The 26,569-nt window shown below is 37.1% G+C and overlaps 1 protein-coding gene across 3 annotated transcripts in view; it reads left to right on the top strand.

The window, feature by feature from the left end:
* The first annotated feature begins 597 nt into the window (after positions 1-597).
* Positions 598-26,569, top strand: part of FBXW7 (F-box and WD repeat domain containing 7) — a 133,466-nt gene continuing 107,494 nt past the window's right edge. The window contains exons 1-2 of one of the 3 annotated variants that reach the window (XM_065404809.1): positions 598-1,154; positions 8,964-9,029. In XM_065404809.1, coding sequence (XP_065260881.1) covers positions 663-1,154; positions 8,964-8,969 — 498 coding nt within the window. In that variant the 5' untranslated portion in view covers positions 598-662 and the 3' untranslated portion in view covers positions 8,970-9,029. Of the gene's footprint in view, positions 1,155-8,963; positions 9,030-22,742; positions 22,890-26,569 lie in introns of those variants that run through there. The other 2 variants (XM_065404806.1, XM_065404808.1) reach the window with 2 other exon arrangements.

Below are 26,569 nucleotides of genomic sequence, written 5' to 3'. Positions count from 1 at the left end.
TGTATAAACAGGGTGATACAGAATATGGGTAGGAAGATAGTGTTACTGTTGTGTGTTGCTAGCGAGACCATTAATGGGTGTTATAAAAAAGCTCCACGAGTGACTTTAGATGTGGAAAATATGTCTTAGATGAGATAGCTATGTAGTTTATAGGTAGCTCAAATGATAAGACCTATGATTAAGGTTGCCAAACACTTTCCATTATAAGACTCTGTTTTTGGTTGCTTGCAACTGTGCCAAACTTGACTGCCTTGGGCTAAAATTTTCCTTTCCAAGTGTCTGCCTGAGGCTGAATTTTTTTTAATGTCAGCAAAAACACTTCTTTGCCTTGCTACCAATATTCATGATGCTACCTGCAATGTCATATTTAACAACCCAACTGAACTTTTTCCTGGTGTACAGTTGTCTTTTTAGAATGTTGTTGTACTGTGCTACTGACAGGTTTTTTTGTTCACATATAAATTATCCGTTGCTAATTTGTAGTTTGAATTTTAAAATGTCAGAAATAAGCCAATTATATAATTAATAAAATAATGATTTAATAAAATCAAACTTTTTTTTAATCATTCTCCAAATTTTCTTTGTCTTCTTAGAATGTGAAAGCATTTGCATCATCAGATAGTCTAGCCAAGGTCCAAGAAGTAGCAAGCTGGCTTTTGGAAATGAATCAGGAACTGCTGTCTGTGGGCAGCAAGAGGCGACGAACTGGAGCGTCTCTTCGAGGTAATGCTTCCTCAAGCCAAGTAGATGAGGAGCAGATGAATCGAGTTGTGGAGGAGGAGCAGCAGCAGCAGTTACGACAACAAGAGGAGGAGCACATTGCAAGGAATGGGGAAATAGGTGGAGCAGAGTCTGGACTTGGTGACAGAATTGAATCCCAGCAAGAACAGTTAGAAGAAAACAACAATAGGCTTATTGCAGTGGATGAAGAATCCACTGGTAACCACGAGGAGGAGGAAGAGGAAGAACATGGTGGTGAACAAGAGGAGGATGTGGAAGAAGAGGAGGAAATGGACCAGGAGAGTGATGATTTTGATCAGTCTGATGACAGCAGCAGAGAAGATGAGCACACTAACAGTAATAGTGTCACAAATTCAAATAGTATCATGGATTTGCCCATACACCAGTCATCTCAATTCTACATAAAGACAAAGGTGAGCAACTTAATTTAATTTTTCTATTTTGTACTTAAGATGTTGGTTACTCAGGATTAGAAAATAAGTTGCACATCTAATTTACTCTGAAATCTTTTACTGATTTGAGTATGTTATCTGCTAGAACAATACACTTTTGGGAATACATTGATTCTTAATATACAAAGTTTCACCTATTAATAATCAAACTCTTTACACACATTTGCTATAAATAAAGCTGTTCATAGACTGATATAGAAATAGAAGTCTGGAAGGGACCTCAAGAGGTCATCTAGTCCCTCCCCCATGCTGAGGCAGGATTAAGTATACCTAGACTATCCCGGAAAGGCTTGTCTAATTTGTTCTTAAAAACTCCCAGTGATGATGATTCCACAACCTTCCTTGATAATCTGTTCCATCGCTTAACTATCCTTCAGAAACAAAGCTTTATATATTCGATAGAACAGCATTCTTAACTTCTTTCATATTATAATCCTACAATCTCCCTAAAATGCACTAAGGAACCATTTGTGACATTTTCCTTCTCAAAGGAAGCATGAGAGCTTCTTGTATCAAAAGGCATCGTTCTAAGGGACTGGACATATGCACTTTAAATTAGAGACAGGAAATGGGAGAATGTTCAACTCCTCATCCTAGACAGCTTCAAGTGACTTCCTTGGCTAAGTATAGGTGAAAAAATAATAGTTCAAGTATAAAGTCATCATATGGCACTGTGGAGTTGGTGAAGAATAAGGAAATCACATTTAATAATTTAAAAGGTTATTATCAATTTAAAAAAAAAATCATTGTCTGAAAATGTTGAATTTACAAGTAGCCTCTGTGGGCTTTTCTGTACATGAGACTTAGTGTGCAGCAAGCCTGGGTGTGAATCTACAGTTCATCAACCTGCCGTACACTAAGTGGCCGCATGGACTTTATTGTCATGCACTAAAATTTCCTTAGCATGAAGGTCGAATAGCAGTAGATCAGAGTGCACTCAGGAACAGGTTCCACATGGCTGCTTAGTGCACAGCAAGTTGATGCATTGTAGATTCACACCCAGGCTTGCTGTGGACTAGATCCCCTTATAGACTAGCCCTCAGATTATTGAAAGACTGAAAAAGCTTTAAAAGATAATATTCTTTGCTTTTAAAAGTTTGTTGTGTTATCAGTTTCACTGTTTGGTGGTGGTGCAAGTCGTTTCCCAGGCTCTTCAAAAGGGAGTTTACTCATCTTAGCAGCAGCAAAAGTGAACTTAAAACAGCCACAAACAGTAATGTGGATAGAGAAAGAGATTGGAGGAGGGTGGCTATAACCATGAATGGTGTTGCTCCTGGGCCTGCCCAACAGATTCTTCTAAATATCAACAGCAGGAAGAGAAACTCCTTTTACTCCCTCAATAAATAAATACAATAAAAAATTATATGTATTATTTAAAGGGTACATTGTCAGAAAACTGAATTTTAAACATTGTTTATTATCTTGAAAATATCAATTTGGCAGTGTCTCTTCAAATCCACTACTTAATTTCAAGGTGATGGCCCTATTTTAATGTCAAATGCATCAGTATAAGCATATTGATAGAAATACTGTACCAGGATCGATGCAACTACACTTGTGCAGACATACGGACACCATTGGTTTTCCAAATTTGCAGTAGTACGTTTCAGGTATTGGTAGTTAGAATCTAAATCTCCCATATGTTTAAGTTTTATATCTATTGTGTTGATTGAGATGCTTGATTTCAAAAGTTGTTATAAGGATCTTTCTAGGTTGTTTTTTAAGGAAATAATGGAATTTTACATGTACATTGTTAGCTGTCCTAAATGTTGAATCATATATCTCTGAAGAAATCCCATTTAAAAAGATGTCGGAATGGAAACACTAGCATATCATTGCCAAGTTTTGTCAGATTTTCTTGGCTCTGTTAGTCTTACAACCACTAATTCTTCTGCTGTGATGCTTTTTTCCCAACCAGTGTAGTGTGATGAGGAATGCCATAACCACCTATACTCAACCATTTTGAACTCTGTGCTGAACATACAGTATCCCTCCACCCAAAAAGCATTTAAACTTGCTGGATCTGTAAGTTCAGAATTCGTAATACAACTATGTAAACAACAATACTCAATATATATGCATGCACACAGAGCAAGAGATAGTGGTTAATTGTCTTTACTTTTGCTTCTTTTTCATTTTTTTCATAATGAATACAATTTTTATTATGTTTTAAACAAGGCACATTTGATGTAAATAAGATTCTGGTGTTTGGAAAGCATGCATAGTTAGGATTTTTTCTGTATTGTCTGATAGCCACTTTGCATTTTGATTCCATTACTAAGACTAGAACAGCACAACAAGAAAAATTCATTTTGACTAACCTGTTTTTAAATCATCTAAGTTTAAAAATACAAACATCATCTGTGTAAAGAAACACTGCAGAAATCCTGCAAAAAGTTAAATGTTGTATCACACTCAGTTGATGACGGAACATGAACAATTACTATCTGAAGCAGGGTTACCAAGACTAAAAAAATTGACATGCTTATATGTAATAGCATTTTTGAGACAAGCACAGTATTTGTGGACTCTTATTAACACTAGTAAGTGTGATTTCTAGCTCTGACTATTGTAAATTGAAATCAAATGGTATATCGTGTGAAAAGAATACCATTCAAGTCAGATTACTTTTTCATCCGAATAGTCTCAAAAAGTTAAAATGATATATTTTTACATCTTCACGTATGCTTTTCTGGGATCATTAGTGTCTGATTACTTACTGCTTCTGGTCAGATTACCTAACCCCTTATTTGGATCTGTACATTAATTTAACTTGTTTTGTACCACCACCTTCAGTAGAAACAATGTGTGGAATCTGCTGCATACTGTCTAAGAATCAGCCGTAAATTTCTTTCTGGTTTTAGGTGAAACTTAAAAAGTATATTCGGTTTTGGTTTTGCAGTAATGGGATCTTTATTTTTTTAAAAATCTCTACTGGAGTGGTAAGCTTTCTCATTGTGCCATTGGTAATGCAGCAGAGAATTTCTGTTAATTTTCCAGCATTTAAAAGATTCATTACCTCCTTTGTCCAGAAGCTCATATAAAAGTATGTCTGGTCGTTCTCTACTAACTACCACTATTTGCTTGCCCCAGGGAGCTTTTTTTTTTTTATAAAGTCTTAAGACTATTGTAGAACTCTTTCCTTCCTAAGTATATCAGAAAACATGTAAAGTAACACTTATATTTCATGATACTAGTTATGGCATCTGTTTGATTATGAATGCAGTTTATTACAGCTAATCTCAGGAGCGTACATCCATTAATCCAGAACAACTACTAGGTTGGTTCTGTCTTCTGTAGCAGTGTAGGCAACATGTGCAATGTTTTTCTTTCTACAAAGATAACAAGTAGCACCCGATATACTACTACCAATATACTAAGACCAGTATTGTTCAGCTCATGTTAACTGTCATACCTCTTTTTTAAATCCCTTTAATTTCTGTTCCCTTTCTTTTAACTTAAACTACTGAGTGAAGTCTCTAACCTGATTTTTTTGTTTTATTTTGTTTTGTTTTGTTTTCTTGTCTTGCGGGATCCTGTGACATTAAGGGAAGCTCCTCAAGATTCCCACGTAAAGATATAATGTATCTTAGTTATGCTTGCCAACTAATGTCTAGTTATGCTTGCTCCTAATATTACTCTTCCATATAAGCAATTGCTGTAGTTTCAAAGGGATGTTGTGAAATTGCAGTGAGTAAAGGAGGTGGTCTATGTGATTGTGAATGGGAGGGAAATTGGTTCTTCATACACTTAATGTGATCTATGTTGTGAAAAAAAATTGACTGTTCAGACAGCTGAGACCAGTCAGCCTAATTCTACCAAATATTGTCACAAATCTCCATGAGGGAAAACAGAAAATAAACTCCCGTATGCCAAAGGTAGGAAGTGTTGGGGGAGATGTGGGTCTCTACAAAAAAACCCCAAGGCAGGTCCAGTGAGCAAGACGTGTAGTTTCTCTGTCTGTTCCCACTCCTGAGAAAACACCATCACAGGATGACTGTGACTGTACAGTGACCCCGCTTTAAGACTCCTGTTTGAGTTCAGTAGTGCAGTGAATTAAGGTTCCTGGCACAAGGTTTGGTTCTTGAGCCACAGGAAATTGTTCCCAGGTTGTTGAGAGGGAGGCAGGTGAATGGCAGCCTCTCTACATTGAGGGGCATGCCCTTCCTTTTGAAGGCAGATATCAGCTTGAATTTTGGTGTCATTTTATTTCTTTTCCAAATTTTGGCTTCTCCATCCCCTGTGTGGAGTTAAAAGTGCATTCTGATCTTCCATTATTCAAGCAGTTTTCTGGTCAATGTTCTCTTGGAGAATTAACTCAGCCAGATGTATGTAATTCTTCAGCAGGATAACTCTACTACCAAATGTTGATTTTTCTGTGGTGGGATCATCCTCAAATTAAACTGGTTTTTTGTTTGTTTAATGCCAACCTACATATATTGCCCCAGACACCAGGAACAGAGGGAAATGGGTGAATGTGCACTCTCTCCTCTTCCTTTGTTTTTAGAAGACCAGACAGAAATTCATTGTCCAGATTGGCACCAGAGTTTTCTGTTCTTCTAGAGGTTTCGTTCAGGGAAACATTGAGTCCCTACAGTTATGGACTCCTGCACTTGAAATGGCCACACTTAATCTGACTAGAGGTTGATAGGATAGATTTTTAAATAATCTCAGGGCAGATTCTCAACTGGTGTAAATTGTAGCACTAGTGACTTGGAATAGAGCTGTGATAATTTGCACCAGCTGAGGATCACTTCCCAGCCCTCGGAGTTTAAATATCTGCCTTAGGAACTTTGAACAAAGCTTGCAAAGATTTCATTCAGCCCTAAAGAGGCTCAAGCCTATGGAGACCTCGGTTGTACACCTCTACTTCGATATAACGCTGTCCTCTGGAGCCAAAAAATCTTACCGTGTTATAGGTGAAACCGCATTATATTGAACTTGCTTTGATCCACCGGAGTGCGCAGCCCCTCCCCCCCCCCCCCCCCCGGAGCACTGCTTTACCACGTTATATCCAAATTCGTGTTATATCAGGTCGCGTTATATCGAGGTAGCCGCGTATTTGCTGGTCAGACAAAATGATCCTATAATGGAGAGGCTGTTAGTTCAAGATGGTACAGAAAGCTTGTAAATGAAATTAAACATCTGCTATGCTGATGTGAAATTTTGACTGAGTTATTTTCAGTACTTTTGCAGGATTTTTGTGGATGTATAGAATTCTTTTTATAACGAGAAAAAAAATTAGTCATCTGTTGTAGTGAAAAGTATTGTGGGTGTGGTGTGTATGTGGGATCTGTTGTGCGACACTCCAGATATTGGTAGAAAATCAAAAGGAAAAACTAAAATCTTTGTGGAGAGATGGGGAATCAAGGATTAATTACATAAATAATGATCCTTGAGAAATTGGTTATGTACAAGAAGTAGACATAATCAAAGAAACCAACTCTTTAAATGTTTGCAGTATGTGTATATTATTTTAACATCACTTTCTATTTGTTATGCTTTTGAACACCAGAGGGCACAATCATATGCTTTATGACTGTGCTTTCTGCTGGAAGCTGTTTAATGTGTCTTGATAAATGGGTTTTCCTCTGCATTGCTGCTAACAATTAAAAGTACCATTTTTAACCCAGAAATAAATGTTTGTCACACACAACACTGCTTTTGGTTTTAATCTGTGCAGAAGGGAGTTTTCCAACATAAGGAAACCTATCCCTGCATTTTTTGTTTTTTAAAGAGTGCTAAGCTTAAAGCATTTTCCAGATGGCTTGTGTATTAGGACTTTAATGTGTATCTTTTTTTTCCTGGAGTACAAAAAGTACAAAGTGGAGTAAATACTTAGTATAAAAATAAATAAAAATGAGCAACTCACTTTTTACTTCTTACTTTTTTTGTAAGTGACCAACCAACAGGAAATAGAGATCAGTTGATTCTTCATGCCTTTAGTCTCTGAGACTTCCAACAGTTGTGTCAATGATGTAACCAGACTCTTAACTGAGTAAATCAAATGAAGGTTTGTCAAAAAGGAAAGGTGTTAAGAATTGCTTAAATCTGGCTATGAAAGTCATTGGTGATATGGTCTGTTCTTCTAAATACCTCTTCTGTACCCCCATCTGATTAGTGCACTTCTTCTTTTCCCTCTTTTAATGCAAACAAATATTACACTGGAAATCAAAATAAAAGTTTAAGGTGTCTTAATTTTGTGGCTGATGTAGAATATAGTGGCAAATGATAAGTATCTTGGGGCAACAAACAGATCTTCCTCTGTATACAGAACTGAGCACACTAATAATATTCAATAAAAACTGATTTGTTTACACATCAAAGTTGTTATTCAGTGATTTTTATAACTGCACGTCAGACTTACTTTTAAGTAATCATAACTGTTAAATTATTTTTGGATAACTCTTACATAATACTAGAAGAAAAACTGAGTTTTAAAGTAGGTATATAATTAAAGCCTTGTATTGTTTAGAATAATCCTGACTGTTAGGTGTAAAACTTGGTTTTTTATTTTGTATTGGAGTGTAATTTAGTGTATACTTGAAGGTTAATACCAGTCAAAATATAGAATGTTTACTACTTTCCTCATTCATACAGTATGTAGATTAGTTGCTAAAATTTCAAATAATTCTGTTTTAGCTGTGAAGCTGTCATTAAATTACTGTTTATGCTTCTATCATATCACAGATACCAAACTGGTTCCACCGTGCTAACATCCTTACATCACATGGATGTAAATGGAATTAAGACATTCAGTTTTCCCTGTGGGTCTCCTCCATTTGTCTTTTTGTCTGGTGTAGAAAAATGAGGTGCCTGCAGTGGTGGCTGTGTGACGGGTCTGGGCTGTCCTACCTAAAAGGTCCCAAGTTCATCCTCACCCTCATGCAAAAGCATCTATTTGGGGCAACCTAAACTTTCATATTAGGGACAAATCTATAATTTGGGAAGACCTGGCTAAGCCAAGTGCATCATGTGGAGTTCACAGTAAGACATGATGAGGGCTTTGTTCCTTTTTTAACACTAAAGCAACATTATTACCTGCCATCCTCAGCCTAGTGGCAGTACTTACAATTACGACACTTTCTAACATATCAATTTGATCCAAATGCCCTAGGACTGCCAGAGGCCCCAGAACTACTTGGAACCTTAGAAATGCTTCATGAACTTGCCAGGTCCATGTCCACTATGCATACTTGGTTAAGGAAGCGGAATTTCATTAGCCTGGAGTTCATTGTGAAACTCTGGGAAGGGGATTTAAAAAAATCCCCGTGGCAGAGCATATTATGTAACGTTAAAAACATCTGTGGCTCTCTTGATAATCTTGATACAACAAAAAAAATTATTTAAAATATATTGGGTTCCATAGAGGTTGCACAAGATAAAGGCCTTATCCTCTGATGTTTGTTAGTGCAACTCAGTTTTTCTCCGACACTAATATGTTATCTCTTTGTAGTATTGTCTGGGTTTTTTATTGCCAGGTCTTGCAACTTTGACAAGTTGTAAAATTTCACAATGCCGTAATTCTACCTGTGAAGCATGCGTTATTTGGAAACAACTAACCTTTTTGTTCTTTCTATTGTCTGTGTTTTTAGGAAAATCAGTAAACTAATCACAAAAATGTAGCTTTTTAAATACTAACGTATTTATGAAAGGATTACTGATTCTCAATTTGTCTGTGCATTTTGGTGGTATTTTTAGATTCTCCCCACACACACACATTAAAGAAATAACTCCAAAATTATGATTATGTACCCTTTCTGTGGCTAGGGATGAGATAGCGTATAGAAACAGCTTTCTAAGAAGAATTGGTCCCAGGGAGCAAGTTTCACATGTTGACAACTCTGGCTAAGAAGTGACCCCATCTCCTGCCTGCTACTATCTGAGGTGGGCATATGCTCCTCCCTTCTGCATTCAAAGGTGGGGGTTATGTTTCAGTTCCTCTTACAGGGAGAGCTAGGCCTGTATGAATCATTGCTTCGCTAGTCTTGTCAAGTCTATAAATGGAGCAGGAAGAGTGCTAATTGATTCATGGGGCATGGATTCTGATTTTTGCAATGACAAGTAACTCTCACGGTGATCTCTGCCTGAAATAGTCTGTGATTCATAAGAACTTAGCTACTGAGTAGCTCTCTCAAGGAAAAAGTTTGAAATCTCTAGCTATTAATTATATCTGTTACATTAAAATGTCACTTGCAGTTACAAGAAATATTGTCATTTGTTCTATAATATCTGCTATTTTCTGTTAACCTTTTTGTGGTCCCCATACTGCTTTTCTCTATGGTTTCCAGAGATAGTGTTTGAAAGTTGAATGACAAGTGGCTGAGGGTGTGTCTACACTAGAAACTTAAGTCAACCAATATTAGGTTGACTTACAGCCACTGCAGTAATTACTGTGAAGCTGCGTGTCCACGCTACCCTCCTTCGGTCGGTGGTGTGTGTCCTCACCAGGAATGCTTCCGCCGACCTAAGAGGGGCTGTGTAGGGAGTTGAGAGCCTGGTCTCTCAGCTCTACTGTCAGCTCCCTGCTGCCCTACAGGCTCCCGGGGGACTTGCCCCTCCCCTCCCCCGCCATGTAATTGACAAGATAGCCAATGTTCCCGGGCAGGGAGCGGAGCGGGGAGGAAGCTGCTTGGGGGTCCAGGAGCAAGGTCCAGCTGCCCAGTTCTCCAGGGGAGTGGGGTGGGGGGGCAGCAGGGCTCTAGCTGCACAACTTTCTTGTCAATTTCACGGTTCCTGCCTAACAAGACAGCTAACAGCCAATGTAAGTAATGGAGTGTCTACACAGATGCTGTGTCACCCCAATTATGCCGACATAAGTCCTAGGGATGTAAATATAGTTTTAAAAGTTAATCGTTTAAACGATTAAAATGATATAGTTTAAATGGTTAACTGATTAAAGGGAGAAGGGCTGGGGTTCCGGGGGCCGGCGTACGGCGGGGGCTGGGAGCCGGGGGCTGGCAGGGCCGTCCAGCAGCCGGGGGTTAAGGGTTAAGATTAGTTAACCCAGTGGTTCTCAAACTTTTGTACTGATGACCCCTTTCACATAGCAAGCATCTGAGTGAGAGCCCGCCCCTTATAAATTAAAAACACTTTTTAATATATATTTAACACCATTATAAATGTTGGAGGCAAAGTGGGGTTTGGGGTGGAGGCTGACAGCTCACGTAATAACCTCGCGATCCCCTGAGGGGTCCCGACCCCCAGTTTGAGAACCCCTGGGTTAACTGGTAAGCCTAATAAAAGCCAGACCTGCTGCTGGCTGTTTCTGGGGCACAGCGCAGTGTCAGAACAGGTAGGGACTACTAGTTTTTACTGGCCAGCCACCAAGGTCCCTGGGTGCTGAGCAAGGCAACCCAGTACTAGGTCGCGACCCGAACTTTGAAAACCACTGAACTAGACTACTGGACAAGATATTGCAGTTTTTACTTCCATGCAGTTAGTTGAGGTTAACTTTATGTCCCCCACCTGGGGTTTACTTTGACTACCTACATCGAGATCAAAGCTACAGTGCCTCGTCTGCACCAGTTTACATCAAGATAGCTAACGTATTGTAAAACCACACCTTTTTTTGCTGTGATGACAAAGCCTGAATCTCAAATGTATGTATTCTATTTTTCTCTGATCGTCACTGCCAGACTCACTCAACTGTTTCTTGTGAAAATCGATTCACTCAAGACAGGCATGTGTGGTTCTTCCTCTAGCTTATCTGTTAGTCTGTTTGTGGGGAGACTGCCAACACCTCCTCCAGATGGCAAAATGCTAACATCTCTTAAACTTTTGTCAATAAATCATCTCTTGAATCAGAATCTCACAGATCGTCACTGTCTCTAATCTCCAGTTTTTAATGGAATATTATTGAAAAGGCGGCAATAATTAGAATCTTCCATTACATTGATTCCCTGGGCCTATGTGGAGACCTACTGAAACCTAAAAATGAAGGTATCACCACCACCTGGATTGCTATGGCAGAGTAGTCTGATATAAAGTGGTCTTCAAATTCGAATTTATCTTAATTTAATTATCTGAAACAGTGTCTTGTAGTGAATACAAACAGTATTGTGTGCGTCAATTGTCCTTTTTTTTTAAAGCATTTCAAGTGAGATTATTTAAACCTATCAATTATACAGATATATGGTAATAACATTCATAAATGTAAATCATGAAAATGAGTCTGAGGATATTTCCAGTATGCTTAAGAAGTACACAGTGATACATGGCTTGTCTAACAAATACATTTGGGAGCTCTGCCCCACTTAAAAATGCCATTTGTTCCTTATGTTGTTCTTGGCTATGTGGCAGGTGCTGTTGGCTGATGTGATCATTAGCCCAAATATCTCTCGACTGGAGTGATACAGCTGTATTTATCAGTGGATGTTGTTCTCAGAGTGTGGATTAAAACTGCTTCGCTTTTTCTGACTTGGCTTAAATTGACATTACTTGTTATGAAACTCAATACAAATGGTCAGTCGAAGTGTGAAGAAAGTAAAACTTTTGCTGGTGAGTTTGCATTATACGAAGAAACAACAATCACTAACAATTCATTCAGTGTTAGCTTTATGTTTTTAGTAGTTGTAATTGTTTTACAGATCCATATATTTAATGAAACCAATAATCAACATGTGATTAAGTTAACTCATTGCTTCTTAGATGGAAGTGGTAACATATACTTGCAAAACTGTTGCATTTGGAATTGTCTTGCAGGGGGGTTGGTGGTTCCTGAAGGCCAAAGCTATGTTTAATGGCTACATCAGGACTATATTTTATCCAGTGGCATATTTGTTACTGTTGTCAGTTTCAGTAAAGTAAAAGTAATAGTATAAAAATCTATCTCTTTGTGAACATTTATTTTCCAGTTTATCTGAATATATGTTGTCATGTGACAAATGGTAAGTAAGTGGTATTATTCACATTTCTTTAAACCTGACTATGCATAGTACAACTTTCCTTTTGGTATACATTTTCTATCAGTTTTCATTTCTGTGCCATGCAATCTGCATATTTGGAAGCAAAACTATTCCAGGTAAATCAGAGGAATACTTGGATAACAAGTAGCTAATGTGTATCACAGAGGAAAGAAACATTTTGACTATTTATTTAATATCATAGTTAGTTCTCTTTGGTGATATATGGTATCTGAGCTGTACCTGAAGTTACTTATATCAGCGGCTATTAATGATCAATAAAGCCAGAATAGTTTGCGATGTCACTTACATTCTGTATAGATTTATTCTGTTGCTGTGAATTCCAAAAACCCACGTGAACATTTAACCACTGAGTCAATTGGGCAAGTTTAGCTTCCTTTCCCCCTCACCTCCACCTCAACCCGTACATCAAAATACAGAGAGTGTGGGAAATATTAAACCAGTACAACACTTTACCCCTCACAAATCTTGTAACTATTCTGTGTGAATTAAAGCCTCTTGTTTGTTGGATAAATATATGCTTAATTCAGTTGTTTGTATCTTTTCTCGAATTGTGTGGATAATTTAAACAATTCACAAATTGCAGTTTTCCTGATCACTTGTGAAAATTTTAATTTTAACATTGTAACATTTTTGTACTTCATCCTAACCTGGTAATGTAAATAATTTAGTGTATGGATTACTAAATAGTAACGTTTGGTTTATATATGACTTTATAGAAAACCCTGTGTGTGTGTGTGTGTGTGTGTGTGTGTATGTATGTATGTATGTATCAGTATATTTTTTAAATACACTGTTAGTTTCTTTTTAAATTGGCTAACTCACAGATGGGTCCCACTAGTTCTCAATCACAGAAAGGACAATAGCTATACATTCCATGAATCTGCTGGTGGAAAGCACAGAACATACTTCTATCAGGCACTGATGCTGTTCTTACTCCCAGTTCTCATGGTTAGTTGGAAATGGTTGTAATTAAACCCACCCTTCCTTGTCTCCACCTTCTTCCTTCTCTGCTCCCCCATCTTCCTCTTTAAGTTTCTTCAGTTGGTCACTGGAAGAGCTTGTGACAGAGCATGGAGTTAATGATATGATTACTGATGGAATTCAGAGATCTCCCACCCATGTTGAGTACGTCCAAACCTGACAGTATAGCAGCTCTTTTTCTCTATGTAAGATGTCACTTGTCTTTACTTAACTCGTATATTTGGTCTTGGCTTATCAAAAGCTGTGACTTTCTCAGCCAAACTTCATTACTTGGCCATGTCTTACATAAAACTAAACAAGCAAATTCTGAATTATAGGGTTGTTCAGTTTTTGGAATCAGTGGCTGTTGTTCTCATCTGTGACATGGAAATATCATTTTGTTAACACTTACTAAATTTTATCATACCCACTCAGTCCATGGCCTCTTTCTGCCAAAATGGACAGTGTTACAAATACTTGGTGATATATATATAGACGCACCATAGATTATCAGCAGTGCTGAAACCCATAATTTTCGACACAAAGACACTGCCACTTGAAGTAAAGTAGTAATACTGTTAGCTGTGAGGAAGTAACAGAGTCTTATTTTTTTTTCCTGTATAGTCCAGCCTTTGGAAGGAGACTTAATCACACTAACATTTTGAACTGGACTGAGACGACCCGTTCACTTCACTTAGACTACAGAATGTGCCTCTGATGAAAAGTACTTTTGGTTGCTGCTGACCTGAATATGGTTAACTATTTACTCAGAGGTGACATATGCTGAATCCCCTCTTACTAATTTGATGAGCTATCCAATTGTCCCTCAGTCAAATATAATTTAAAAATATATATAGTACTTTACCTTCATTAAAAAGTCTGAGTAAAGTGTAACCCTGAAGATGAAAGGAATAATTATAAAGTGATAATTAAATGGTAGCTGTCTCAGGTGTTCGATTTTTGGGTCTGAAACTCATTGTTCCAGCCGAGAGTGATTCTTCTTCTTCTGTTCAAGTTTGGACTTTATCAAAAATTAGGCTGTTCTGAAAGACTGGTTTGGGGCTTTCACCCTGCTACATCATTTTTGACCACAGGCAGCAGTACTTGTCCAAAAGTATGGAGGCCAAACTTCTTTTTAAAAAGCTGCTGTTACTATTACACAAATCAGCCATCAAGTACACTCAGGACTCCTGTGCTCTGGGGAGCCTGAACTATCATCCATAATCTGTCAAAGTTTATAAGGCGTAAGGAGGAGAAATGTAGAAGCGACTCCTAGTAACATGTTTCGTTTGATTCCTTGAAGTGTTAACAATTAACTCAAAAGTAGATTTTAGTCTTTTTTTTCTTTTACTTAAGAGGTAACCATTGTACTTCGTAGGAATGAATGACGCTTGAACAAATGAAAGAAAGCAAGAGTTTATATGAAAATATAATCAAGGGGAAGGTGGTAAAAGCCTGGGACAGCCCAGAATGTCAGCCCTTTCTTGGGCTACCTGCTTTTTTCTGTAACCCAGACATTCTTTACTTTGCATATTTTGAGCTATTATTAATAGCCTCACACCCCTTTGCAGTATGCTATTAACCAGCTGAGAAGGATTATGTAGCTTAATTTGTCATTCTCATGTGAATGCCAGTGTAACAATTGGTTATATTACATTTGTTAGGTTTTATATGTATTTTATAGTTGTAATAAGAAAAATTTAATGGTCTTGTATTTAAGGTCTCTAGCAACAAAATGAGTTATTTTCTTTATACATGTTAATAAACCTGAAATTTAATGCTAGTTGCATGTTCAGCCTTCCATTTTGGCATTGGTTAAACTCCAGAAATGGATGGAACTGTGCAAGTGAGGGCCTTCGTGTATTGTCTTATTTTATATAAGAAATATTTCTTTAGTCTGAATGAAAGGTGGTGGGACAGCAAGTTATATCACCAAAGAGTTATTGAACGATACATATTGAGACTGACATTAACTAGTTATTTTCATCCTTTTAAGGCCTTTTTAGGGTTGAATTTTATAGTGAGAAGAGTGGGGGAAATCGTAGTTTTATTTTTGAATGCTGTTTTTTTTGTACCTAATTCTACATTTGTAAGTTCAACTTTCATGATGAAAAGTATCAGAGAGGTAGCCGTGTTAGTCTGAATCTGTAAAAAGCAACTGAGGGTCCTGTGGCACCTTTAAGACTAACAGAAGTATTGGGAGCATAAGCTTTCGTGGGTAAGAACCTCACTTCTTCAGATGCAAGACTGAAGAAGTGAGGTTCTTACCCACGAAAGCTTATGCTCCCAATACTTCTGTTAGTCTTAAAGGTGCCACAGGACCCTCTGTTTCATGATGAAGAGATTGCACTATGGTACTTGTATTAAGTGAATTGAAAAATACTATTTCTTTTGTTTTTTACAGTGCGAATACTTGTAATAAAAAAAATATAAAGTGAGCACTGTACACTTTGTATTCTGTGTTGTAATTGAAACCAGTATATTTGATAATGTAGAAAACATCCACAAATATTTAAATTAATTGTATTCTATTATTAACAGCGCGATTAATCACAATTAATTTTTTTAATCACTTGACAGCCCTACTTTTTAGTAGCCCTTCCTAATGAACATTGATATGCCCTATTAAAGATTTTCAGTATTGTCTTGGGAATCTTGAATGCATACATAGGTAGTTTCTCATTGAAAATCATATAAATTGTTTAAATATTAAAGTAGCATAATGAGCATAACGTTTAATTTTTGGTGTGTACAGTTAATATTACAGAATATTGATTCTTCTTTTCCTGTTAAGTTCACATTTCCCTCCCCCAAATGTTAGGGATTTGACCTTTTAACCCATTGTTATAATGTTTTGAATGACCAGTCTACCTGTTTTAGCTTGTTTTAGTTTTCTTTTACGGTGCAACCACAGCATAAATAAGTAATCAGCGACTGAATTCTTGGATAACAACTGTAGGAGTTCTTTTTAACAGCTGGTGGAACCCTGAACAGACCAAAGAGTTAAACTTAATCATCAGACAAATCATGTTATAGCCAATAAAGATTGGCCAGACATTTCTAGAATATTTGTAAAATGTAAGACGATGCAGTTGGGTTTATGTTACATATCTGAAATACTTCCTGAAATGTTTAATGAAGGAATGAAGACAAGTGCTTTAAAATAGTTTATAAAAACAAGAAGGGGAAATAAAGTAAAGCTAGAAGATCTGTGGATTTAAAATAATTAAATTATTTTTATAAAGTCCCTTCCCAGTTACAAATGATATAGTATATTCATCTAGTGATGGCAAAATTCAAGAAGAATGTAAGAATAAAATAGAATAAACTTTAAAATTGTCTATTAGTTAACCACAAAGTGGAAAGAATAACTACCGTAATTTGTATTTTCCTTGATGTAATAAGAAAAAATGAATATTATCGAACATTCATTCATTTACTTTTGACAAACTGAGTACTGCTTACTACGAAATGGAAACGTTTATTTTTGTTTGAACATATGCTCAGTTTTCCTATTATGGTCCCATAATAATGATTAAGGGTGAAATGTGCAGAATTTTAATCTAAAAATTCAGGGTTTTCAGTATCTATCTGGTCATTATTCTGTTTTCTTATAGTTTTCCTTAGGTGTTGGGAGGGGGACTTACTTTCTTTTGACTGCAGATATGATCATTCCATTACTTATCCTTGGCCTACACACAGGTTTTGTGCAGTATAACTATGCCAGTTGTGGGTGGGTGTTAACCATTCCTCTAGTGTGGAAGCAGTTTACCTATTTCCCTGCCTATACGGAAACAAGCTATACTGGTATAAAGCACCTTCATACCAACATAACTGTGGGAGTGGTACCACATTAGCTATATAGATTTAAAACATTACAACTTTCTAGTGTAGGAAAGCCTTACTGGTAGCTTGGCTAATGAAAAGCTGGTTTCCTCTCAGGAATTGTTCTCAGCAAAGTCAAAAGACTGGTTCTTGTACATCTGTAGGGAGATGAATGAGTGGTGGACAAGGAATAAGACTTCTGTATAATGTCCAGTCAGACAAGTCTAAGGCTTTCCAGAATTCTCTTATAGCTCACTAAGTATACAACAAAATAGCTCCGAATTGCAAATGGGAAGGGAGGGAGGTGGGGGTGTGTGTGTGTGTGTGTGTGTGTGCAAAAAATAAAAAATTGGCGAGGTTGTATTTTACAATGTTGCAATGCTCTATTTTATCCATTTGAGGGCAACTGTTCACCAATGATAAAAACTCTGGGAAAAGCGTGTTTTTGTTTTGTTTTGTTTTTCAACTTTCCTGTATCTTCAAATGATTAATTTAGCTCTTTATGGGGGAAAAATCACTACATCAGTACATACTTCACTTTTTTGTTTTTCTTTATTTTCTCAGTAATATTAAAGTTAACATTTCAGAACCGGGTAGCTAAAGTTACTTACCTCTAGCAGAGGATTCTGTAAAATTTCAAGCTGCTTGTTAATTACAGGTAAGCCAAAATCCATTATTCTCAGAAATATCACTGTATTGTTTTTAATGTATTCTTCCTGGTCAATTAGGCTGAAAGAGTAAGCCCATTTAATATTACTTACTCAGTCAAAGGAAGTAAATTTTTCCTATAGAGCCCTATTAGTGATCCACTTTCTATTTCTTCAATTCAAAGGTAGTTCAAAGTTCTATCACTTATTATGTATCTGTATTTCAAAGTAGATTCTCTTCAGTGCTGTGTCCAGGAACTTTGTGGTTTTACAGGGTCTAACCAATACAGGATAGCATTTGATGACAAACTGAGACCAAAACTTTCAAACACAGGTGCCTGAAGTTAGGCACCAGAATCAATGTTTATGTACATAAATAGAAGTGACCTGATTTTCAAAGAAGTTCCTTTTTGATTTTAATGAAAGTCAATGGGAGCAGCTTTTGAAGATCAATCTACTTTCATTTATTCGCCAGCATTTTATAGCACTAAAACTCAAATTTTCAATTTATCCCACGTATGCACATATCTAGTGGCTGGTATAAATAACACATTCCTATCAGTGTTAAGAGAGCCACCCCTTTCCATTTTCCTCTGCTTCTTTCACCCACTTATTGCTTAAATTAGATTGTAAGATTTTCAGGCCAACAACATTCTTTTCTTTTGTGTTTGTGTAGCACTGTGGGGCCCATATACTGATTGGGTCCTCTGGATTAGTGTCCATAATATGAGAAATAAATAACATTATCTGCAGTCCAGTAGTATGTAATAAGCCTGTGAGAGTGGAAGAGAAGCAGATATGTAGAAATGGAATTGGGACAACTTGAATCGGTTCAGCTAGTCAGTATTATCCCTGAGAGAAATAACATATTCAAAAACACAACAAAACCAAAAAGAATTATACACCCACACAACTCAGGGCTTGTCTAAACTTGAAAATTAATTAAGGAAGGGTCTGAACTGAAAGTGCAGTAGTTATTCTGAATAACTCCATCTGTGGACACTTTTTTTTCTGGAACAAGTTATTTATCTTAATCCACTCTGAAAGTGATGATGCCAGCCTCCATTGCCCACTTGTTTGAAAACTTAACAAGTGCCTTTTTGCTTTTTCCCATGTTGCCCCACAGTCTTGGGTGGGACTCCCTATGAACATCAGCAAAGCTACTATATTATGCCTCCTCAAAACTCTTTTGCCATGAGACCTACAAAAAAATTGACAAGGCTGCTGGTGTTCAGAGACCACTGCCTATTATGCTGACCAGTATTGTTTCATTGTTTCCTTGTACTCCCCTGTCTGTATCCATCTGTTTTCTCTTGTCTTCGGCCTTGTCAACACTACACAATTTTGTCAGCAAAAGGCAGCTTTTACAAAGCTCCTTTTGGCAGCAAAACTCCGCTGTTTTGCTGACAAAATAAAACCAGCTCAACAAGAGACATAAAGCTTTTTGCGGCAAAGTTAAAACGACAGAGCATCAGTGTAGATGCTGCCGTTTGTTATACTGACATAACTGGCCTCCCCCAGTATCCCACAATGCCCTCTGTGACCGCTCTGCAGGCATGCACCCCTCATGGAAGACCATAGAAGGAGGGATTGAAAAACCTGCATCATGTGACACTGTACCTGCCCCATGAGGCATTGCAAACCCTTCCCAAAGCACCCTGTGGCCAGTTGCACAGTGGGATAGCTACCCACAGTGCACTGCTCTCTGTGTTGATGCAAGAATTGCAAGTGTGGATGTGCTCTGCCGACACAAGGAGCATAGTGTGGATATGCAACAGCGATTTAATTGAAGTGCTTTAATTAAAGCGGCATAACTTTTGTCGACAAAACTCTGTAGTGTAGACAAGGCCTTATACTGAGATTGTAAGCTCATTGGGGCTGTGTAGTACAGCACTTAGCACAAGAGGGTCTTGGTCTATGACTAGGGCTCCTACGTGCTATGGTAAAATACTACTATAACAACTAAGACCTTTTGAAAATGTCATACGCAGGTAAAACATTATTGCCTTTACATTTGTGCAGTTTTTTTAAAAGTTTGAGCTGGAAAAGTATCAGGCCTGAAGGGTTAAAGTATTACCAGAGCTCTCTTTCACTTTTACGTTGTTAAACATTGGATGGTTGTGTGTATAAGTGAGTGCGTAAAGGGACTCGTAAGATTTCTTAAGGATCATTTCACCAGGCACTGTATTTCACACAATACTAGGTTTGACTGTATTGTGATTGTTTTTATCAACAATGTCCTATGACGTGTTCACAGAATTAAGATAGCTGTCACAATTTTGCTCAGGAAGGTTTTTTAAATTCATGTAAAATTAAAAAAAACAAAAACAACCCAAAATATATGTTTTAGTACAACGGATTGTCACAGAATAGAAATGACCATGTAAACATGGTAAATCATAGCAAAAGTTTTTTTTGACTAAATTTATCTTTCGCTATTGAATGTTTTTATAATTTGAGTAAACTGATTACAAAAATCTGGAACATAATGGTCTGCATTGCCAGTTCTCGTGAAGAACTAGGTGATTTTGGCTGAGGCTAGAGTCAGACTTTCAATAGCATGAGAAGCTGCAGCTTTCCTGCAAGTTTCAGCCCTTTCTGAGGGGAAACCCCCTCTGATAGGTTGGCTTCCCTGCTTGCCAGTCTCCTGGGGAAGAGCAGCCATTCAGGGCTGCTGCAGGAAGCAGGCATAACTCTTCCCCTCTCTGCTCATGAGCTGACATTATTTTGACAGGATGGGAAGAGAGAGCAGAAAGAGACCAGCAGCTCAGGGTGGCTCTGGGTCTCCCCCCACCCCTCCAACCATGAAAAGTGAGTCTGCTCCTGCCTTTTCTGTCTCTCCAAAACCAGACCTGGGAAAGGGGAAAAGAGGACCCCACTGCATCTGGCTTGGTTGGGGAGGAGCAGAGGTGAGGTTGAGGGGGCAGAAGTGATGTGGGCACTGAGGAGAGGTGGATGACGTTAAGGTGAGAAGAACTGACATGGGAGCTAAAGGACGGTCTGATGTGGCAGAATTGATATGGGGACTATGAGACAGAATGAATTGCTGGGCTGTGACAGATGTGAAGTGAAGGGGGACACAGAATTATTAGAAATTTGGGGGCTAGGGAGAGACTGGAAAATGCCACACCTTCAGGCAGCCAGCAAGAGCTTCAGCTGTGGTGGCCAAAATCATCTTAATAAATTGGCAACACTAATTGTCTCTCGCTCATACACAAACTCCCTCTGCTCACTTTTGGGCTAATATATTTTTCAAGTTTGATTTGTGATTTTTTTTAACTTTTAGGGTTGGCAATACTGGGTTTCCATGGAGATTATGGATTAGAAATAGCAACGTTGTGAGATTAGCTTTTTCTTTATTTGGTCAACAATCTTCATTTAAACATTGAAAGTCTATAAGAAGAATCCTTTTCTTAAAGACCTGAAGGTTTTTGTGACGGGATCCCTGGGGTGCAGCCTAGGACTGTGGGACCGCTGTGCCCGCTGAACTCTCTGCAGCCTGGGCTGTCTCTCTCAATGCCTTGCTAGTGACCAGCAGCAAACCCCTCCAGGTGCTCTTATCACTCAGCACCAGGGCTGGCTCCAGGCACCAGCGGAGGAAGCATGTGCCTGGGGCGGCACATGCTAAGGGCGGCATTCCGTCCATTCTTGAGGCGGCACAGTCCAGGTGGCCTTTTTTTTTTTTTTTTTTTTTTTTTTGCTTCGGCAGCTAGACAGCCAGCTAGATTTCACCCAGAGCCACTCATGGAATCACCCAGAGAAAGGCACCAGAGCCAAGTCCCTCCCAGCACTGTACCTCAGGAATATACCATCTTGCACTGCTCAAGATGAGCAGTGCAAATTTATTAATTGATTCACTACTTCATCAATGGAACGTGGATATACACTAGCCTTTGTAAACTTGAGCAGATTACCAAACACTTCAGACAAACTCACTGGTAAAGATAAACAGTTAAACAAATTTATTGACTACGAAAGATAGATTTTAAGTGATTATAAATGATAGGCAAAAAGTGAGTTACTTCTCAAAATAAAATAAAATATGAGCACGCAGTCTAAACTCTCAACCCCAGTAGACTGGGCAACATCTAGATTAAGCAGTTTTTCTCACCCCACTGGATATTACAGTTCATAGTACATAGATTTCACCCTTGAAACCTGAGCCAGTCTCCTCTGTTGGAGTCTTAAGTCTTCTCAGTGACCTTGTTGTTGCAGCATAGGTGGGGGCAGGAGGAAGGCCAACCATGGGCCCCCTGTGTTCTGTTTTATTCCCTCAGTCCCATGTGCTTGGAGGACACAAGTCCAGGCATGTCTGGTGGGCATTGCTGAGTTGAACAATTCCCCTGGTGTGGCCTCATGCTGGTGTGTCACTGAATTGTAACTCCCTTGTTGGACAATGGCTATTGATGTTTGTTTGACACCATGCCCCGGCGTTGGTTACTTTTCTTGCTGTTGTCTCTGGGGAGCTATCATCTGGCTGATTCCCCAATTTACAGCATGTTTTAGTGACAACCATACAATACAATCTCATAATTTCATATGCACTAAAGATTTACATATTTAGATAGAACAGTGACTTTCAGCTGATCATAACCTTTTCCCTGATACCTCACATGGAATGCTTTATATACAATATCACAATTATATACAGATAAAGAATATGGGGATTACAAGATGCTCCCCCAAAGTATACTATGTCACAGCTTGATACTGTGGTAACACCTGAAGTGACTCAAGACTGAATTTGCCATTTCCCTCTCAAAGGACAAGTCTTCAATTTTTCTGTAAAGTCCTTGTGTAAGTGGGTTTGGCTGTTAAAACTAAAAGCGGATGTGGTTTTTCTTTTTCTTTTCTTTTTTTTTAATCTTATGCACCCCTTACAGAAGATGGTGTCTTACTGATATTACATGAGAAGTCCCCCAAGCTGTTTGATTGGCAAGAGCAGTCTGCCTTCACATTAGTAGTTTATAATTCCTCTCTATACTGGGATAGCTTGCACTTCACTAAGCAGCAGAGAAGTCCAGATACTTGGCAGGAGAAGGTTGAAAGACAAAGGCAGCAGGTTGTGGGGAGCTGACTCATCTGTTTGTAATCTTTATTTTTAAAAGAAATCATGCAATTTTGCTTTTAAATTTTTTAGCAATGGCCTTACATTGCTAATAGATTTGTGACCAAGCAAGAACTGTAAAATGTCAAAACCAGGAAAAGTTACCATAAACCATGGCTTGGTTCCTGTTGATCTTAAAAGTACAAAAGACCCTTTGCCACACCAAACTGTGATGAAGATATTTAGCATCAGCATCATTGCCCAGGGCCTCCCCTTCTGCCGGAGACGGGTAAGTATAGAATTCTTAAAAATCTGAAGTTGCATTGCTTGGCCTGAAATATGCCTTGTTTTGGTGATTTCTGTCCATAAAGAAGAATTTAAATGTGTAGTGCATGTTGCCTCTAGGTACTTCTCCTAGCACTTACATAATTTGATTTCAGTAATATTTGTGCTTCAGTTTGTAACTGAAAATCTACATATGTTGTCTTCAAGATATCCTGGAGCCTTGTTTTTTAGTACACGTTTAATGGAACATGGCAAAGATCCTCTTTTAACAGTTAACTACATTATATAGTATGTTGTTTGCAATTTATCTAAACTAAGTAAAATTTTTAAGTTCTCTTAAAAATAAGTGTCTGAATGTTTTATTTACAGCTTTATGCTAAAATCAATTCCATACAGTTCTGAACTACTTTGGCACATGTGACTTGTTAGATACTTAAATAGGAAAGTCAAAGATCTTAAACTAATTTAATATAAATATTTTAAAGGTATCTTAAAGTTTAATCCTAATACTTTTTCAGTTCACAATAACAGCGATAACATTTTTACTGTTACAGAAAATAAAAATAGCATGTTACTATGTGGAGGTTGTGATAGAGTTTATATATAGACAGTCCTAGACTGTCAAACTCTTATGCTACAGCCTCAATAACTGTAATAATAGTTATTCTAAAACACATTTTATGAAGAAAAAAGTTGGGTTTTTAAAATTTTGATCCCATTAAAAGTAATGTATGTTTTCATTTAATTTCCAAAATTAGTGAATGTTTTCCAATTTATCTGAATTTATATTATGCTTAAACTCTTCGGCTTAAATGCTACTGAGTTCACACTTTTTAAAATAAAATTAATATTTTTTCTTTTTTATTACTTCTTCAAATAAATCTACTTTTCAATAAATTTACCTCTTTTCATTACATTTCATTAGAAGTATTCCTGAAGTACTGAATAAGAATTATTCATTTATTGAAATCAATTAAAAAAACCTTATTTTTGCAAATGTGCAATTTTCATCTTGAATTTCAAGATAGGTGTTCTTTTGTTAGTAAACTTGTACATTTAATTAAGCTCAGTGGTAAAATAGTCTTTTTAGTAAGCAGTAGTCACAGAAACAAAACTGATCAATACACTTGACCAAGAAGATTGCCCAGACCCCTTGTATACGGAGAACATACATTGAAAGCTAGCATGTGTACTGACCTAACCTATGCAAAATAAATAAGTAAATAAGGAAAAAAAGCTGTATTCCTACCAGTTGTATATAGTGGATTAATACATTTATATTTCAGATTTATCACATTTTATTTCACATATGATCTCAATCAGTTTCAGACCTAAGAGTGCATTGATTGATTGAAGGGTGAATAGGAACATTTTGTGGTAAATAGGTGGTAAATTGACTTAAACTCATTTTTCGGATAGGAGTTCTTCAAAAATAGTAGACAATTGTAACTAAAAGCTGTTTGATTCATAAAATAAGCATGATCGAACACAAGTCTGTTGGCCTGTTAATTCTAATTTCTGTGTGTGCGCCTCATTAGGCTCATGTCAGCCTGGGCACTGCAGGTAAGAAAAACATGCAGAGAAGTAAAAATATTTTTTATCTTTTTAGTGGCTATTTTAACATTTTATTTATGCAATTTTTGAAATTGGTTCCTCAAAAAGATAGTAATATTTTAGAAAAACATTTTCCACAGTGGGAGCCACAGTTTGAAGAACATATTACAAATGTGGAAAATCAGTATAAATGCATTTCTGAAAAGACACCCAACATTCCAAAGGCAGTCAACTTAAACAATCAGCTGAGTTGTTCTAACTCATATTTAAGCAGGCAGTTCAGTGAAAGTTACTACAGGTTTCAGATCTTCTGTGGTTCCAAAGTCATTTTATTTGACTAATAGGACAAAATTGGAGAATACTGAAACTAGAAGTAATTTACTAGCCTAATTGTCAAAGTATACACGTCTATTTTTAATTTAAGCATCATTTGTTTTAACTAATTTGTTTTATAAAACTACTAACTTTTATTAGGGTGGTCAGTAATAATGAGAGGGAGGGACTCTGCCTTTGCTCTCATGCCTAATAACGTACTCAATATTTGCATATATCTCATTACAACTCTCTGTCTGTGTGTGTGTGTGTGTGTGTGTGTGTGTGTACACACTATATATGTGTGTATAGCTATCTGTATATTCTCATTTTTTTTAAAGAGCCTTATTTATCAGAAATGCTGAGCACACAAATGTGAAATTGAGTGCACTGGGGTGGATGCTGGGCTTCTCTAAAAATTGGGCTCTAAATTAATGTTACCATCTTTTTATAATTGTTCTTAAATCTGCCCTATGACATTCTCTTCCATTTCAAAACCTATGCTACTTAAAAAAAAATAATAATAAAAAATCTTTCATTTTTAAGAGTTGCAATAGGAAACAGAGTTAGCATTTGTGTTATATGGCTTTAATTAATGTGTGCTACCGTTTTACCACTTTATTATTAAAGACACTGGTAAACCCTAAGAAATGTTCATGTTTTGAGATCAGAGGTCTTAACCGATGTGTAGTTGCAATTAAGCTTTTCTTGATTAAGTGAGACTTTTTCTTCTATGATGCTTCTTAAAAATAAAGAAATCAAAATTGTTCATCTTAATGCTTTTAAACTGATGATAAAACATATTGCAAATTTGTTTGCAAATATTAGTTGCTTCCAAAGTTTTTTTCAGAAGAAGTGAATTTGAAATGTCAGTACTGATGCCTACAGGTTTTTTCATTGCTTGTGTGCTGTTGATTCATTCAAACTCTGACCTGACTTAACTGATAATTAGCTTTCTCCTTCTTCATACTCAAGGTTTTACCCCCCCCCCCTCCACTCAATTTTATGTCAAACTAACCAAAAAAAAAATCTAAAAAATGTGTTTAGTGATCATTGGGAGTACTTCCATTATGAGATCTAACAGTTCATATCTTGTCCCTCTCTTGCATTAGTTATATTCAGCTTCTGTCAAGCAGTTTACTGTAAATACTCATAGGATGCAACAGCTGGATTTAAAACACTTCTACCTGTAATGCCTATTTGAGACGCATTTGAAAAATAATACTCTTTTAGCATTCTTTGTGTAGCACTTGAAAATAAACAGTATCAGTATAATAGGATAGTATTAGCAAATAAAATGGAAAGCTTAATTCGTATTGCCTATTGTATCATCCCTGAAGAGATTAATGTGGTATCCTCTAAAATAGTGTGTCATTGTGGTCCCCGGTTTAATTGAAAACATCTTGTCTATAAACACTTCCTTAATGGAACTTGTTACATGATATGAACTAACAATAAAATCCTTGCACTCATTCTTTCACTTATTCTGCATATTATGTATCACTTAAATATTCAATAGGATTTAAATGACTAATTATTAAAATTTACTTTAAAATAGTTGTGCATAATATGTGTGTTCAAAAAGCCAGTGCTATGTTTCATATGCCGGTTGGTTCTGTTCCTCTTCTGGTTTATTTTTATGGGGGAAAATATTGCATGTTAAGTTTCAGTACAGTTGCTCTTAAATGTTGCTGTGTTGTTATTTCTAGCATATTAAGTATGGCTTTTTATACAAACTGCAATGAGTCTAAGAATGTTTTAGATTTGAGAAATTAACAACTCAACTACTACTGCATGCAAATAAACATTTTATTTCAA

Source organism: Emys orbicularis, chromosome 5, assembly GCF_028017835.1.
Source record: "Emys orbicularis isolate rEmyOrb1 chromosome 5, rEmyOrb1.hap1, whole genome shotgun sequence".
NCBI classification, from domain to species: Eukaryota; Metazoa; Chordata; order Testudines; family Emydidae; genus Emys; species Emys orbicularis.
The sequence above is the reverse complement of the archived record's forward strand: the minus strand, read 5'-3'. Positions and strand labels throughout refer to the sequence as shown.